Source organism: Callospermophilus lateralis, unplaced genomic scaffold (genome assembly GCF_048772815.1).
Source record: "Callospermophilus lateralis isolate mCalLat2 unplaced genomic scaffold, mCalLat2.hap1 Scaffold_227, whole genome shotgun sequence".
Taxonomy (NCBI): Eukaryota; Metazoa; Chordata; class Mammalia; order Rodentia; family Sciuridae; genus Callospermophilus; species Callospermophilus lateralis.
This window is the reverse complement of record NW_027513180.1, coordinates 347,314-363,572: the sequence shown is the minus strand read 5'-3', so window position 1 is coordinate 363,572 and position 16,259 is coordinate 347,314. Positions and strand designations below refer to the sequence as shown.

At 32.1% G+C, this 16,259-nt stretch overlaps 1 protein-coding gene across 1 annotated transcript in view; it reads right to left on the bottom strand.

Annotated features, from left to right (window-relative positions):
* LOC143390211 (cadherin-12-like) overlaps positions 1-16,259 on the bottom strand; it is an 88,156-nt gene that overhangs the window by 54,961 nt on the left and 16,936 nt on the right. Inside the window, 2 exon segments of the mRNA XM_076842734.2 lie at positions 2,232-2,485; positions 14,399-14,586. Of these exon segments, the coding sequence (XP_076698849.2) occupies positions 2,232-2,485; positions 14,399-14,586 (442 nt within the window).

The following is a 16,259-nucleotide window of genomic DNA, read 5'->3' as shown; positions in this document are numbered from 1 at the left end:
ACAGTGCAATATCAATGCCTGTAGAGCCACAGGGTGAGGATGCCAAATAGAGGGCTGGGAGGCCACCTTCCTACATGGGTAGGGCCAACATAGAGAGCAACAGCATGTGTAGAGTCCTGCTCAGGAGTAGGGGTGATGTTAGCACCCTGGTGAGTGCAAAAGCCTGGAGCTCTGCCCCAGTGGTCCAGGAGGGCAGAGGACTGACCGAGAGAAGGTTTATTCTTAAATCTTAGGGCTAAAGGGAGTCTGGCCTGCTACAGTACACATTCACATAGGACTTGTCATCACTTTTGCATTGCCTGCTTTTCCCTTTTTGAATGGTGATGTCTGACCTAGGTCACAGAATTGTATTTTGGGAATACATAACTTGTTTGGTTTCATTGGTTCATAGCTGGAGGGCATTTTTGCCTCAGCATGAATCTTACCTTGAATCTCAACCATATTTGGTTAAGATATTATTTAGCTAGACTTTGTACTTTGACTTTGACTCAAATGATTATGTTGGAATAATTTGAGACTTTGGGAGCTCTGGGGAAGGAATGAACACATTTTGAAGGTGAGGACAAGAATCTTGATATGTCAGAATGGAATGTTAAGGACATAGTGCTTGTGAACATCTCACCCCCTTAAGTCATGATACAAAATCTGAATCTCCAATATGATGGTATTAAGAGATGGTGGTGATTAAGCTGTGTGAGTGGGGCCCACATGCTCATAAACAGTGGACCACAGAGAACTTTCTGTCTCTTTCTGCCTCATGACCACTGAAGAAGATGACCATATCTTCTAAATATTCACCAGATACCAGACTTGCTGGCACCTGGATTTTGAAAGTTACGGCCTCCAGAAATCTGGGAAATAAATGTTTATTGTTTAATTCACCCAGTCTGTGGTAATCTAAGACTACAGCCTAGACTGACTGAGCACCCCATGGGATAGATTCAGATGAATACAATAAAAAAATACATGCTTTTAAACCACTTCTTCAGATTGTGCTATCTACAGTGATGTGCTTTCTACCACTGAATACATGACACAATTTTTTGGTATTTACTTACCACATGTCATAAAATCTTAAGAGATATGTTAATTCCTCTCTATATCAATAGAGTATTTTTGTTTTAAAAGACTACATAATGTTTTTTTAATTTGGTCCAAAATAGCTTTTATTGCTGTTCTTTATTGGTTCTCAAGAGTTGAAGATGTGTAAGGTCAGTTAGCAAACAACAGAATATGGGAGAAAGTCTCAATCCTATTGCAGGATCAATGTAAGGAAAGGGGATTTTATCATCCATCCAGAGTGCTATTGTAAGTTATAGCTTTATGGGAGGGAGGGAAAGAGGAAGAGAGGAAGAGAAGGAGAGAGAGAGAGAGAGAGAGAGAGAGGGAGGGAGAGAGAGAGAGGGAGGGAGAGAGAGAGATTGATTGATTAGTGAGGAGGTATTGACAGGAAAAAGCTCTGTGCAAAGTCTGGGTTCGGGTCAGTTAGCAAACAACAGAATATGGAAAAAAGTCTCAATTCTATTGCAGGATCAATGTAAGGAAAAGGGGATTTTATCATCCTTCCACAGTGCTATTGTAAGTTATAGCTTTATGGGAGGGAGGGAAAGAGGAAGGGAGGGAGAGAGAGAGAGAAAGAGAGAGAGAAAGAAAGAGAGAGAGATTAGTGAGGAGGTATCCATAGGAAAGAGCTCCGTGCAAAGTCTGAGTTCTGGGCAATTCCTTAATTCATCTTACTCTTGGACTGACTAAATGTGTTTCCATTGTCTCAATCTCACATTCAGAATGAAAAGTCATTACAATAAGAAAAAAAAATCGCTTTCAAATCGCAAAAGACAAAACCATCCATTTTTAAACACTAACTTTGGGGACAGAAATTTTAAAATAATTATAACATAGCTGCTACATTCTAGGCACTGTGAAAGTGTCTTAAATTAACTAATTTGGAAAATCATTCTTTGAACTTCATTTATTAAATCTTTCATAGATTAAAAATTGAGATTTGTTAGTTTGTGTGACATATCCAATAGCTTATCTGCAGTAAATGTTGCAAGGAGGATTGATACAGATGTTTTGTCCAAATCCTACGGCATTTCCTCTATTCTTATATATAATTTCTAGCATCGTATTCTATATGTGAATCATGATGCACTTTTGGTCATAAAATTGTTATTTGTTTGTTTTTGTTTTGTTTTCAAGACACATAAAAAGAAAATATTTCTTATTCTTACCTAACAGCACTACTGCCCACATCCAGGTCTTGTGCAGTTACAGCGCCAATGATGGTCCTGACAGGGGTGTCTTCATAAACTTCCATGGTGTAAAGTGGCTTGCTAAATACAGGAGGCTCATCTACATCCAGAACACTGATCTTCACTGTAGCAGTGTCTTTTAAAGGGCCAGCAGAGTGAAACCGGTGGTCAAGGTGAAGGTTGGAGGCCTCTACTTTAAAAGTATATGCCTTCTTCGTTTCAAAATCTAAAGGCTGTAGTGAGGACAAATCCAAATTGAAGTGTTACATTTGTATAGAATGTGGCATAAACCATGAGCATCATTTCAGAGCAATGCAAGTTGGTATTAATTATACTGGTTTTGAAATGTCTCACTTTTATAATTAGTGTGTAAGTAAAGCACAAGGTCAAACTTTCTGGGTAACTCATAAACATAATCTTTTGCACATATTAAATTTACATAATGTACTTATGAGCATACATACTAGATAGGGGTTACACATTTTATAAAAGCAGTTTGAAATCAGTTAATAGTTTAAGGAAAGCACTTCTCACATCTTATCCAATACTGACATCTAGTGGAAGCAAGCAGTGATAAAGAAATGGAACAAAAATGGAATTGTATAATTGAAAATTTCTAGATTCCATTTGTAAATTTGGCATAACAGCACATTTTTAAGCTCATTTTTCCTATTGTGACATTAGTATCATTTTCTTTTAAATAATTATGAATTAATAAGTCATTTTATTAGAAAACATTTGTATCAAGATTCAAAATCACACACAATGGTAATTATGAAGAGTGTTGGTCTTTTGTGTTCTCAGAACTGCATATAAATACTGGTTCTCCCATGCATTGTCAGTAAGTATCACCAAGAATTCAGGCTTCCGACATATATGAACAAATTAAAGAAGGCATTGGAACAAACATACAAGTCATTTTCCAGATTTTCAGTAATGCTCAATTTTAACTTGCTACTATTTACATTCACCCTCATTGTAAATGTTAGTTTTATTATGAAAGTAACTGAAAATGCTATATTCCAGAAATATGGTGCTACTATGTTGCTTTGTTAAGTGATAAGCTTAAGTGTAATGACTCAGACTTCTAATCTCCAAGGAAAAACTAAGACAACACAAATTTAACATTAACAGTGAATACGGGGACCCTTAAGTTTCTGTTTGCTAAAGCAGTTCCCTATAGTGTGACCACAATGATTTGCTAATTGCCTTGACAGCATCTGTTCCTTTATCTAGCACACCAGAGGAAACTAAAGGAGGTTTATTTTCACTTTTAAAGACATGAGTATTATTTTATGTATTTTTTCTGAGAAAAAGAGAAAAAAAATCACTTAGGTATTTAAAAACTCTCACAATTCAATGGAATCTGCTATGGTAAAATCAGTTATAAGTCTTGTATATGCATCAAGTAAGTCTCCTCACAATATTTTTAATGCATGAGAACATACATTTATTCCCCTTTAATTATTCCCTTCATTTTATCAAGTTCATTATATTCTTATTCCTATTTTTATCTTTGTTCTATGCAAATAATTGATTTGACTTTCTGATAATTTAGTCATACCTGTTAACATATAGCATTGATTTCTTTCAGTTTTTATTACTTTCCTGTTAGAAATGTTTATTTCTCTTAAAACAAATAGAAATAAAATTGACAATATGGCCACTGGTCCCATGATCAGAAATGAAATATCTAAGAAAGCATAGATAGAGGATAATCCCATGATAATATTTTGACCCATCTAAAGCTTGACTCTCATGCTTTGAGAAAGGAATCAGACTCAAGAAAATACAGCAAATTTCCAGAAAAATATGTCAAAATGTTATTTAAAACAATAAGAAGAAATCAGTACAAATAGTGAGAATGAACAGTTTCGAATAAATAAGACCAAAACAAGACAGGACACATATTTTATATATTAAGGACTATAATGGTGAATATAAGTTAGGATTATTATGTAAGTTTCTGAGTAGTGAATTAGTAATAATTTAAATTCTTTACAACAATAACTTTTGTTTGGAAAAAGGAAGAAACAAATAACAAATTAAAACTTTCAGCACTGAATTAGTTAAATATAAAAGGTTCTGGCAAGGCAAGAGATATCCCCTTGGAAAAACAGAAAGGTACAAAGGTAAATAAGATTTTTTTTTCTCTCAGCATTCAATTAATTATAGAATAAAGGCATGTTGTCTAATGGAGAAGTTTGAAGAAGCAATAAATTTCATTTAAAACACCATAGTAGTTGTCTGAAAAAAAGAGAAAAAAAAGTAAGTTGAAAGAGTACACTGGCTAATTCAAATTAAAGAAAATACAAAGTTCTTCTTGCATGTAAAAAAGTAAGTGCTCCATAAATGTTAAACAATGTATTTTCCTGACAGTGATCCCTAACATCTATCTTAGAGCAATCTAATTTTAACAACTTTGGAGTCCTTGATTTCAAAGCAAACTGAGTTGCTCCAGCTCAGACTTATTCTCTTTTGGGCTCCAAATCCACGGCTATCCTAAAATGTAGGCATTCTTACCAACTGTTTCCCATCTCTAATTTTCCTCTAGATGTTGAAATGCCTCTGACTATCTGTACTAATGTGTATATTTGTATATATAGCTTATATATTGTATATATAATTTTATTTTCCCTCTTAATAATACATTACATCTGTCTGGATGAACTTGACTCTTTACTGGTAAACCAATTTCAAGCCAGAGACAGAAAGAGACTTCTGAAACATTTTTCGCTTTTTTAATTTTAATTATATTGTTAGGAGATAAGACATGATGTATGTTTTTAAAGAAGTCCTGGCCTATCACAACAGGTAAGAATTTGGCAGTGAGGGAAATAGAGAGTGAGATGAAAGAACCTTTTTGTACATTTAGATTTTTTTTTTGCAACCAAAAAGTTATTTCCTACGAAGATCAAAGAACAGGAGAAAATCGTAAGAGAAATGCCACAATTATATTCTATGTGGACTTCTTCACGACTCTGACCCTTAGGCAAATTCACAAACTGGTGTAACTCTGAAAGAGCAAAGAATCACCAATCATCTCTACTTGACTGTACTCACCCATCTGACAGACCAAAGCCATATTTGGAGGGAGATTTTGTAATCGACAAAAATTCTAACATTTGATATAATTATAGAACAGAAAAGATTTTTTTTTTGGTAATTGCTAGAAAATTGGTTCTATTTTTGATGGGATTAAATAAATTTGAAATATTTATTTTTTACACAGTACTTTGAGAATTTTATGACATTGCTCTGGGCATATTTAATTCAGTGAGCCTTTCTAGAAAAATAAGAAAAAGACTGACTAAAGAGAGTTTAACTGAGCAACTTCTTTGGATTTTTCTGTAACAAAAGATTAGTAAGATCAGAACTTTTGGAAAACAATTCACAATATAGGAAATTGTGCTACATAAGACCGTGACTATGGTGAATTGGAGAATGGCATATTTAGTTTCTCTCTGGTATACAAAGTGAGAGAAGGGTCAAATTATCACCTTTTACTTCTTTTTGTTACATTGCTTTCTTTACTCTTTGCTGAAGTCCAGATAATTAAATATACATAAAATGTTCAGTGACAAATAATTTTTTTTCACTTAAAAGGAGGATAAGCTATTTTTAATATTAAATATCAGAATAACCCCCTGGGCTCTTTTAGGCCTCCTCTTGTTTCCAGATAATGTTGAGTGGAAACAGGTACCTATAATTACAGATACATGAGAACTGGAAAAGAAAAGCTGTGGCAGACAGAATTCTGAGATGCTCCCTATTTTTGTCCCCATTGCCCCCAACCATTTTATGTAATAATTCTGCTCCTTAGTGTGAGGGACTTGTGAATTAAATGGCATATTACTCTTGTCAACTTGTTCAGTTCTGTGGAAAAATTAATATGAATATAGAACTAAGGCCCTTAATCATTTGACATTGACTGAAGACACATTTTGGAGATGTCTGACCTAGCAAATGGTGCAAATGATTCTGGCTGGACTTTTTTTTTTTTCTCGGTGGTGCTGGGGATTGAACCCAGGGCCATGTACATGCAAGGCAAGCACTCTACCAACTGAGCTATATCCCTAGCTTCTCTGGCTGGTCTTGAGCAAGTGAACATGTGAGCACAGGAGCCAGTGTGGCAAGTGCCTAAAGGATACCTATGAGGACTGAGACTTGATCTCAGCCAGGAATTAACAAAACAATTGCCGCAGTCTCTCGGCTGGGCACAAATCACGAGTCTCCACACAGCTTGTAGATTCAAACAGCAATTCTTTATTCCCGAACTCACACCGGCCGTCTACAAACACGTTCTGGGGGAATCCACGTTCTCTGCCCAAATCCACTCCGTTCTCTGCCCAAATCCTCTCCTGCCTAAATCCACTCCGCATGGGCTTCTGTCTCCCAAAATATACTGTCTGACCCTAAGCACTCAAGAGGAACTCAGCAGCAGGATACGCCCTATTCCAAAAGAGGAACACCCTAATCTCCTATTACTAAACCGCCCTATTCTAAAGGGGAAACACCCTACTCTCCTATTATGCTAAACTGCCCTATTCTAAAGGGGGAACACCCTAAACACAGATCCTGCCCTGGTCCTTGAGCAAGGTCACCTTTCAGAAGTCCTTCCACTAGACAGCATGGGAGTAAGCTGGCAAGGAATTTGTCATACCTACTTGGCTGATGGCTCCCAGCAAACAATCATAAAACCTCAGCAAAGTTAATTCTGCAGGCAACCAGTTAGCTTGGTAAAGAGTTCCAACCTTGTATCAGATTGCAACCTCAACCCACACCTTCAATTCAGCCTGAAAAGCCGACAGTGAAGGACCAGGGATGTGGCTTAGCCGTCTTCCCATCTATAATGTTATTGCAGCAGTTTTCATGATGAGCATCTATCAGTTTTACCAACACAGTGAAGGGAACTCTCCAAAAATGAACAAAAAACAATGTATCCTTGGCATTAAGACTGTACTCAATCACTTTGTAGGTCTTCACAGTCAAGAGAATAGAAAACTGTGAAGGGACACAAATGAGCGAGGAGTGTAATGTTTTACAAAATGTACTAGTCCCTTTCAAGATAAGGAGTTAGAAAACAGATTTAAATCAGACTGAACCATGATGAAAATACATTAGAAAAACACTCTTCCAAAGCAAGTTTATATACCAGCTGAACAATAAAGATAAGATGTTCAGAACACATATTATTTTGAAAGAAAGTCAAGTTTTCCATGAGTTAATTTTATGATCAATAAAGTCAATTCCTCTCTGAGAGAAGAGATGGGAAAGCTTATATATATATATATATATATATATATATATATATATAATCTCCAGTGAAGAAAGAATTAAATTCAATATTTCACTAAAAATAATCAAAGATTTGATGAATAATTGATGTTCTTGTACCACATGAGAAAGTCCCTATAGTGAAGAAGCATGCAACAAAATAAAATGTGGATATTTTAAATATAGGCTTTACTTTTGACAGTGTTCACAGTATTTCTTATACAATTAAAAATTATATAACTATAAATTAAAAAATTGCCATTTTTATTTAAAGAATAAAATAAACACTACATCCAACTTATCTCTAAAAATATTACAACAGAACTACTTATTTAAAATGCATTTAGTTTTTCTTTGCAAAGTTATTGCATTCCAGTCTTTTGTAATACTGAAAATATTTTGATGGTCATTTAGCAAGTACGTGAAAGACCATGGACATTAGTTCAACGTCTGTTTTTTAGTGACAATAATTTCTGGAACAAATCTAGTAACAAAGACAAAATAAATCAAAACAAAGGCAATAATGTCAGGGCTTCTTGCTACACATTGTGAATAATAATTTTCATAAAATGACAAAAGGTTTCATCAAGTATTAAAAAAGCTTAAGTGAAATATATGTGTCACATACATGTACAGTATAAATCATTCCTATCTGAAGAGGCCAGTTATTTTTTTTTGTCACATATCATTATTCATTGCAATGAAAGTATATGCTTTTCAAAATATACCATAGTTGAAAATAAGCCATGTGATTTTGAAAAATGTATCCTTCTTCCATGCACTTCAAATTTCCCATTAATGAAATCAATAAAACACTGCTTTTCTTATATACTTTGCAAAATATTTTGAACTTTATATAGTACGTAAGTGAACATGAAATGTTTTTTGTCTTATCCAACAAAACATTAATACCCTATATATTTTAGAGATTTTCTTTAACAAACAGGACAAAACATAAACACGATAAAGGACTTCAAATAAGAAAAATCAGATATGTCATAAATGAGTGTCATAAGTACAATAAGTGCTGTTGCAGAAATGCTGAAATTTTGTTAAATAAAGTAAGAGACAACCAGTTTGGGAAGAAGGGCTCAAAAAAACCGTTGATGATAAGCAAGGGAGATAATACTAAGTAACAGGAAAGTATTGAAATTCCTGTGAGCAAGAGACTTCCATGAGAATGTGGAACAGCTCAACAACTCAGGTAGACACCTGCAGTGAATTTGGTGTGGGTGAAAAGGAGCTTGTACATGTGTGTGACAGTGTGTACAGAGGCTGGTAAAATAAAATATGCAGCCTGCTTTTGACCTTTCCAGCAATGGGGACCAGATAAAAGTCTAAGTAAGATAATCAGATGTAGTTCCCACCCTTCATTCACAGGATGAAGGAGTTCCTGAAGGAAGATAAGGGGTGAAGCTGGCAAATACTTAGCAGTGTTGGAAGGGAGTATTAAAGAAGGATATAAGCCACAACATTAATTTCTGCTCAGAAGAAATCACTGGCTAAGCTCATGCCCTGTTTTTGGCAAACAAAGGTCTAAGGGAATGGTAGAAACCTAAGAAGCATTCTGGACTTTTTGTTAAAAAAACTAGAAAGGACAAAAATAAGATAGGTCACATGTTTATTGGGAAAAAAGAAGGAATATGGCTTTATACATTTTGAGTTTGAAAAAAGCATTAAGAAATATTCAAATAGAAAAATCTGCAAAGCAGTAGAAAAATTGGCCTTGGTTTTGTTAATTCGGGGTTAATTTAGAGTTGAATCTATTAAGAAAAGTTGGGCAAGGTATTTAAAGAATATAAACAAGGTTTAGAAATTAAAAAAAAAAAAAAACAAGAGAAAGACAAATATTTGGAAAAAAACAGGAACATAATATTTGTAGAAACAACATAAGGAGTACCCCTTTCTCTGAAATTAGGAATGTCAGAGTTACTAAAAATAGAATTTTTAAATTTTATTAATTTTTTTGAGCATATAAATTAGTCTACAATTTTTTTTCATTTTATTCCTAAGAGATATTCTAAAATTTACCACATGATGGTGCTGTTACCAAGTCATATAGTGTGGAAATAATTCTCAGTCATATAAAATGATAAAATTAATGAGTTTTACTGATTCATGAGTAAATATAAAATATAGATGCCCAATGGAACCAATTGAGGCCACAGTCTATTTATAAAAGCGTTCTGTTGAAAAGTCAAATATTTCATCTCCTATTTAAAAATCCTTCTACTTTACATTTAATGTGATCTTTAGTTATGTAAATTCAAAATAAAAAATCTGCTAAGATAACATCAAACTGGTTAAACTTTTTAATTTCAAAAAATGTTTTACTTATTTTATAGTAAATAGGCCACTACTTCATCATTCTTCATTTTAAACAGATGCCACCACTACTTTGTAGTTCTTAACAGACATTTTTATAGAGATGGTACAGGACTCTTTCTGAAATTCTGCAGGATATTAAACTGTTCTTTGTATAACTGAAGTATTCACTCTACTGTTTTAATTACCTAAGTTTTCATTCAGCAACAAGCAAACCAAAGTGTTTCTCAATATATTTATCCATTTAGAGTTTTTTAACTAATGTAAATTCCTATTCATTTTTATATTCAAGGAATATATATTTTATTTTTATTTTTCTCATAGGGAGTAATTACTAAGATATAGTTTATTTGTCTTTTAAATATAAGAAATTTGTTGAATTTAAAACAGCTGATTTTCTCATTGCAAATATATCCCAGCTCCTAGATTTTAAGATGTGATTGATACTTTCAGAAGCATTATTCTAGTTTTTCTAGTGTTGGTATTGTATATTATTCAAAAACACATAAGAGAATTTTAATTTGTGTCTACTTTGTTCAGTGTAACATGCAAGAGTAGAGTAAGAGTTGGTTTGGGTTTTTACCAGTATTGTGTGCTTTGGAGAGATTTACAAATTTTCCTAATTTTACTCTGAATTCAACGTAATACAGTGAAATGACACCTTTCTTCATTCTCCTCAGCTTATATAAACCTGAGTTTCATTTTTATATATCCTCACCCTACAGAGGAAAAAGAGAGAAGTATACAGTAAAATAAAACTAAATAAAAGATTTTGAAGATAAAACAACATTGAAAATATGTGCTTCAGAACATTGAGCATTTGAATGTATTTTAAGTGGGTTAAAAAAAGAGAAGCTCTGTTAAATTGAAGAATATATTATTTCATTCCTCTACTGCTGCTTAAAAGTTTGTCAGCCAAAAATTTAAAATAACTCATTTTTAAAATGCAGCTATGTATTCATATGTAGGATATATATTTATGGATTTCCTAAATGTATTTAGTATACTTAAAAATATGATTTATGTAGGAATTCATCATTCTTGCATTGCAATTCTATGCTGTGATACAAAATGAGAAACTGTCAAAAAATAATTTTAAGATCATATGGAAAATTAAAATACTACTGTTGATGTTTACATTCACATTTATTTTTTCTCATTTCATTCTTCAAAGACCAATAATAAGTGCAAGATAAAGTTTTCTGAGAACCTACTGCATGTAATGCTTGAAGAGTCTTATTACATGAGCTTTAACCAAAAGGATTCTGTATTTTAAATACAGCTGCCATTTTAATTTATTTTGAGTTTTCCATGCACTTTATTCAGCTGAATATTTTTCCATTATTCCTTTTTCATAAAATCATACCACCATGTTTGATAAAGATATATATATATATATATATATATGTGTGTGTGTGTGTGTGTGTGTGTGTGTGTGTATGTATATGTACATAAGCACATTTCATGCAATCCATCACGTAGATGTTAGATAATTCAAAAATTGTGTTGCAATACTTACTTCTTAGATTTAATAGATGTAGTCTATAGATTGCATTTTTTTCAACAGAATAGGTTACTAGGTAGAGATTGCCCCTGGTGGATCCTTATTTAGAGATCACAGCAAGTTACAACATTGAAAGTGACTCCAAGTATTCTGTCAGGCTTTGTAAGTACTGAATTGTTTGGTGTAATTTTCTACATGATAAAAATAGTTATAACAATATGTTTTGACTGTTTCTTTAAATTTAGCCAGAATCACCAATTCTCAGTCTTTACTTCTATGAGCATCTCAATCTGTTTCTTGGATTAATTTCAGTGATCTTTTCACTGGACTTTTCTCAGCCTTACTTAAGTAAGTCTTACTTGCTTAAGTCTGATTTTCCTCAAAGCATACAGAGTAAACTGACTCTATTAGAACAGAGGTGATTTACGTATAACTCCCCTCATTATTACCAAGCTCAGAGTCCTTGACCTGACCTACAAGACCTCCATCATGGGACATTGAATACCTTGTCTTCAATCAACATTCCTTTTATTCACTGACCTTTCCAGTCTCTTTGTCCATCAGTCCCTCCTCAGAGAGAGATTTTGCAATTGTTGCTTAGTTTTTCTGAACACATGTAATGTACACAGTTGTTGTTCATCTGTCTTTCTTCAGAAATATGCTTACATTTCACCATAGCCCCAAAGTCTTCTTGACCTTTACTATAAGACTGCCTTTCACATTCCTGTAATCTCTTTACCTTGATTTATGTCTATCAGCTTGAATCTATCATTGCTGATAGAGATATTTCATGTGTTAATTTTCCGATTTTCCCAATTGAATGGATGGAGCTGGAGAACAGGGAATGTCTATCTTTGAGTCCAAAATGGATCTGGGACATGGTGGCTACACCATAAATATCCCTTGAATGATGAAGGGAAAGGTATAATCACAGATTTATTTGGACAGGGAGTTTTATGCCAGTAAGATGAATGATTAATTTACCTCAGGAGGATACACTGTTTTGTCTTTATTAGAGATACATTTTTCAGATTGATTATCTGCATTATGTAATTCAATTTTAATAAGGCATTTCCATAGTTTTATAAATCTCAAAGTCAATCCAATAAAATTTTTTTAAAAAATTCTCAAAAATTCAAACAAAAAATGATGTAGCACCTACTCACTATGAATCTTTCCTTGGACTGAAAATGCATTTTTACTGATTAATAATAGTTAAGTTTTTTATAATTTATAACTGCAACACTTCCTTAAAACATTATATTTTTGACTTCATAAAATAATAAAGAAATATAACACTATTTCTTTCCAAATATATTTAAAAATAAAGATTTTTCTGATTGACATCTAATCATCAGTTACTTACAGGCATGGATGAAAAATAGGTGTCTATAAAAGTAAATATAAAATATATAAAACTACATTGATGAATATAAAATACTTTTATAATAGCAAGATGAAAGAATATTTAAATGTATATATGCATAATTTAGTATTAATTCTGTCACTCAGATAAACTTTGTAAATCTAATTAATTTAATGGTTAAATTTTAAATTTTAAGATACTATTTATGATCATAAATAGTAAAATATTTTCTACCATTTTTAGTATTATTAGCTTATTAATATTTGTTACAGTTGTTTCATTTGGATTGATTTTGAAAAATATTTAAATATTATACTTTTACATAAAATTAATAAGAATATTCACTGATATGTTACTGAGTAGAAAAGAGAAATACTAAATAACAAAAGAGAAATACACAAGAATCATACGCCTTTTTTCTTTGTGTATTTCTCAAATTCAGCATTAATGCATAATTTTAGATGGTATCATGTGTGTTAACTAACTTCTGGACTAAGTACAATTTATGTACATTTGTGGGAATAAAAACAAAATGACTATCTATATGAAGCTTACATTTACTTTTATGATGATTTTCATTATAATTCATAGTGTTTCTTATTAAAATTCAGAGCTCCTAACAAATATGAGAAGAAAAGACTGATTAATAGCACTTATTTCAAAAATATTTCTTCTTGGTTGAAATAATCATAAATAGTAACAGAAATGACATGTACTGCAGTTTGGGGTTAAGAGAGTATACATTGTACAAGGAGAGGGGGAAAGAAGACCTAAATTTAATAAGGTTCACTTTTTTGCTATACTTCACTACTCAAAATTCATTGTTTTCTTCATTATAATGGAAGCAATCTACATGCCTCCAATGGAATCAGGTTTCTTTCTCACATTTACACACTCCTTCATGTGCCACTACCCAATAAAAGACAAAACTACATATTGGGCAAGTAACGATTTCTTTCAAGGGTCTGAACAACTTTGCTGTCCTCCTCCGCTGCTCTTTCCACTCTCCCTTTCTTTCTCTTGCTCTAAAGTTTGGCCAGAATCACAATTCTCTCAATCTTCACTACTATTAGCATCTAAATCTCTTTCTTGTATTATTTCAATGATCTCTTCACTGGGGATATTTCTAGTCTTACTTCCTAACTGATAAAAGTAAAAGTCTCTGTAGGCTTTTTTCTTACAGAATTCTCAAGTCCATTATTATCCTTTCTTATTTCTTCCACTTCTGCACTGAATAAAACTTACCAACAATAGTGTTTCTCCACTGTGATATCAACTCTCACCAATAATGTGCTAACTTAGATATTTATACTCTGTGTTCTCCAAAAAGTCATGAAATGTCAAGATCAACTTTGGTAAGATAAAAGTTATTGATTGTTTTTTCATTTTTAAATTGATCATTTTTGTACATACATTGCTATAAAATTAATTAGAAATTAAACTCTGATAAGAGTGTTAAAAAAGTACATAATCAAATTATTAGGCTTCAATTTTCAATATAAATCCATATTTGTTAAATCATAGAATAACACTATCTGTGGGAGTGAATATTTCATAATTATAACTTTTTTATTTAAAATATTACTAATTAAAGGAAAATTAAAATTGCTTATACTCTTTCATTTTCTTTAATTATTTTTAGATAGTAAACTGTCAAAACCTTTGTTTATGTACCTTTTTCAGTTTGATAACTCCTTCTTGTGTATCCTCATCTGTGACGATGTCAAACAAATTCCCTCCATCTCCGGGAACAATAGTGTACTCAATTTCCGCATTTTGTCCAAAATCAGGATCCAGAGCTCTTATTTTTCCAATAGCTGAGCCAACAGGAGAAGATTCAGGAACTTTCAGATGGAAGATGCCTGATAAAATATATGTAATTTGCATTGACAGTGAACTAGTAAAGGAAGATTATCAGGTTTGAAAAATGTAGACTGCAAAAAGTAAATCAAATTTGGAACATTATAGAGCAAAATGCAAAGGCAATTTGCTGTCAAGGATTATGATTATATGTAATAACTTCATTTTCACTTCAGTAGACCTGCTTTTGATTTTTAAATGAGTATTATAAATAATAGAGTGTGCTATATTAAAATTACTGTGTGGAAATATTTTAATATGATGGATATCAAAGTATACCTTCTATGTGAGGGTAAAAGTCTTCATAATTGTCACCAAAGTAATCAATACCAATAAAATAGAATCTAAAACACAATAAGAAGATATATATATATATATATATATATATATATATATATATATAATTAATAAATTGATAATAAATAGATAATAGATAGATGGATAGTTATTTATGAATTTGAAGGTTATGTATCCAGAAAGTAACCATTACAATGACTATGAATTTATCTTACAATGAACTGAAATGATAAGCTGTACACTAATACAAAATTCTACCTCGATGAATTTAAATAAGGCATATTGGAGACAAAGATTCAGCTCATTTTTTTAATAGGGAGGGAGAGAGAGAAAGAGCGAGAGAGAGAGAGAGAGATTTTTTTTTAATATTTATTTTTTAGCTTTTGGCAGACACAACATCTTTATTTGTATGAGGTGCATCAAACCCAGAGCCGCGCGCATGCCAGGCGTCAGCTCATTTTTAATACATATTAACTTGGCACACTTTCTAATATTTAAACTGAGTACATAAAGTTTGAACTCCCCAATTTTTTTCTTTTTCTCATTAAAGGAGAAAAAATTAAAATGATCATTTTTACCACCAAATAGAATACTTACATTACATGAAATATGTACTGGATCAGAAAAAAAATGTTAAAAAAAGAATACTTATCTGTGGAAAATATTCCAGAACTATGAAAATAGTAGACATAATTTAAAACCTTTGTCAAAAATTTAAAGTTTAAGATAAAGAAAATAAATAGGACATACTATTTTTTGAACATCTCATCAAAGTGAATATTAATGGGGTAAACAATAATATTCAAATCAAAGTTAAAAAAAGGAAAAGAAAAGGAGGAAATTAAAAGTGCAGATGCTAAAATGAATGAAGAAGTTCAATGTTTAATTTTGATACTGGAATTCCAGTTTCAAATTCTATAAATAAATTTTGAATGTCACTTTCCCATGGACAAACAAAGTGCAGTGATTAAGTTCTTTTAGAATTCTAGTACATATGTGAATATTGAGTAATGACGGCACTCAAGACTTTTCTTGCATGGTGAAGTTCACTTAACAAATTACTTTTTAAAATTATAATTATTTGCTTCAAGATGGCATGAAAAATTATTAAATTAAGTCATTTCATTTTTCATTACCAATTATTTTTATAGAATATATAGTTATTTCACAATCAGTTGGCAAAACTTGGTAATCTCATCAGCCCTGGTAACAGTTAAATTTTGCCAGCTACCCTCTACCTCCCAAATATTTCCCATTTTTTCTTGTAAATTATTTTGAAATCTGCCTTATTTTAACTGACATCGAAAGAACATCACCTCAATAGAACACACATTCTGTCTTAAGAGGGCTAAATATCCACCTATATCTTGTTTATTTG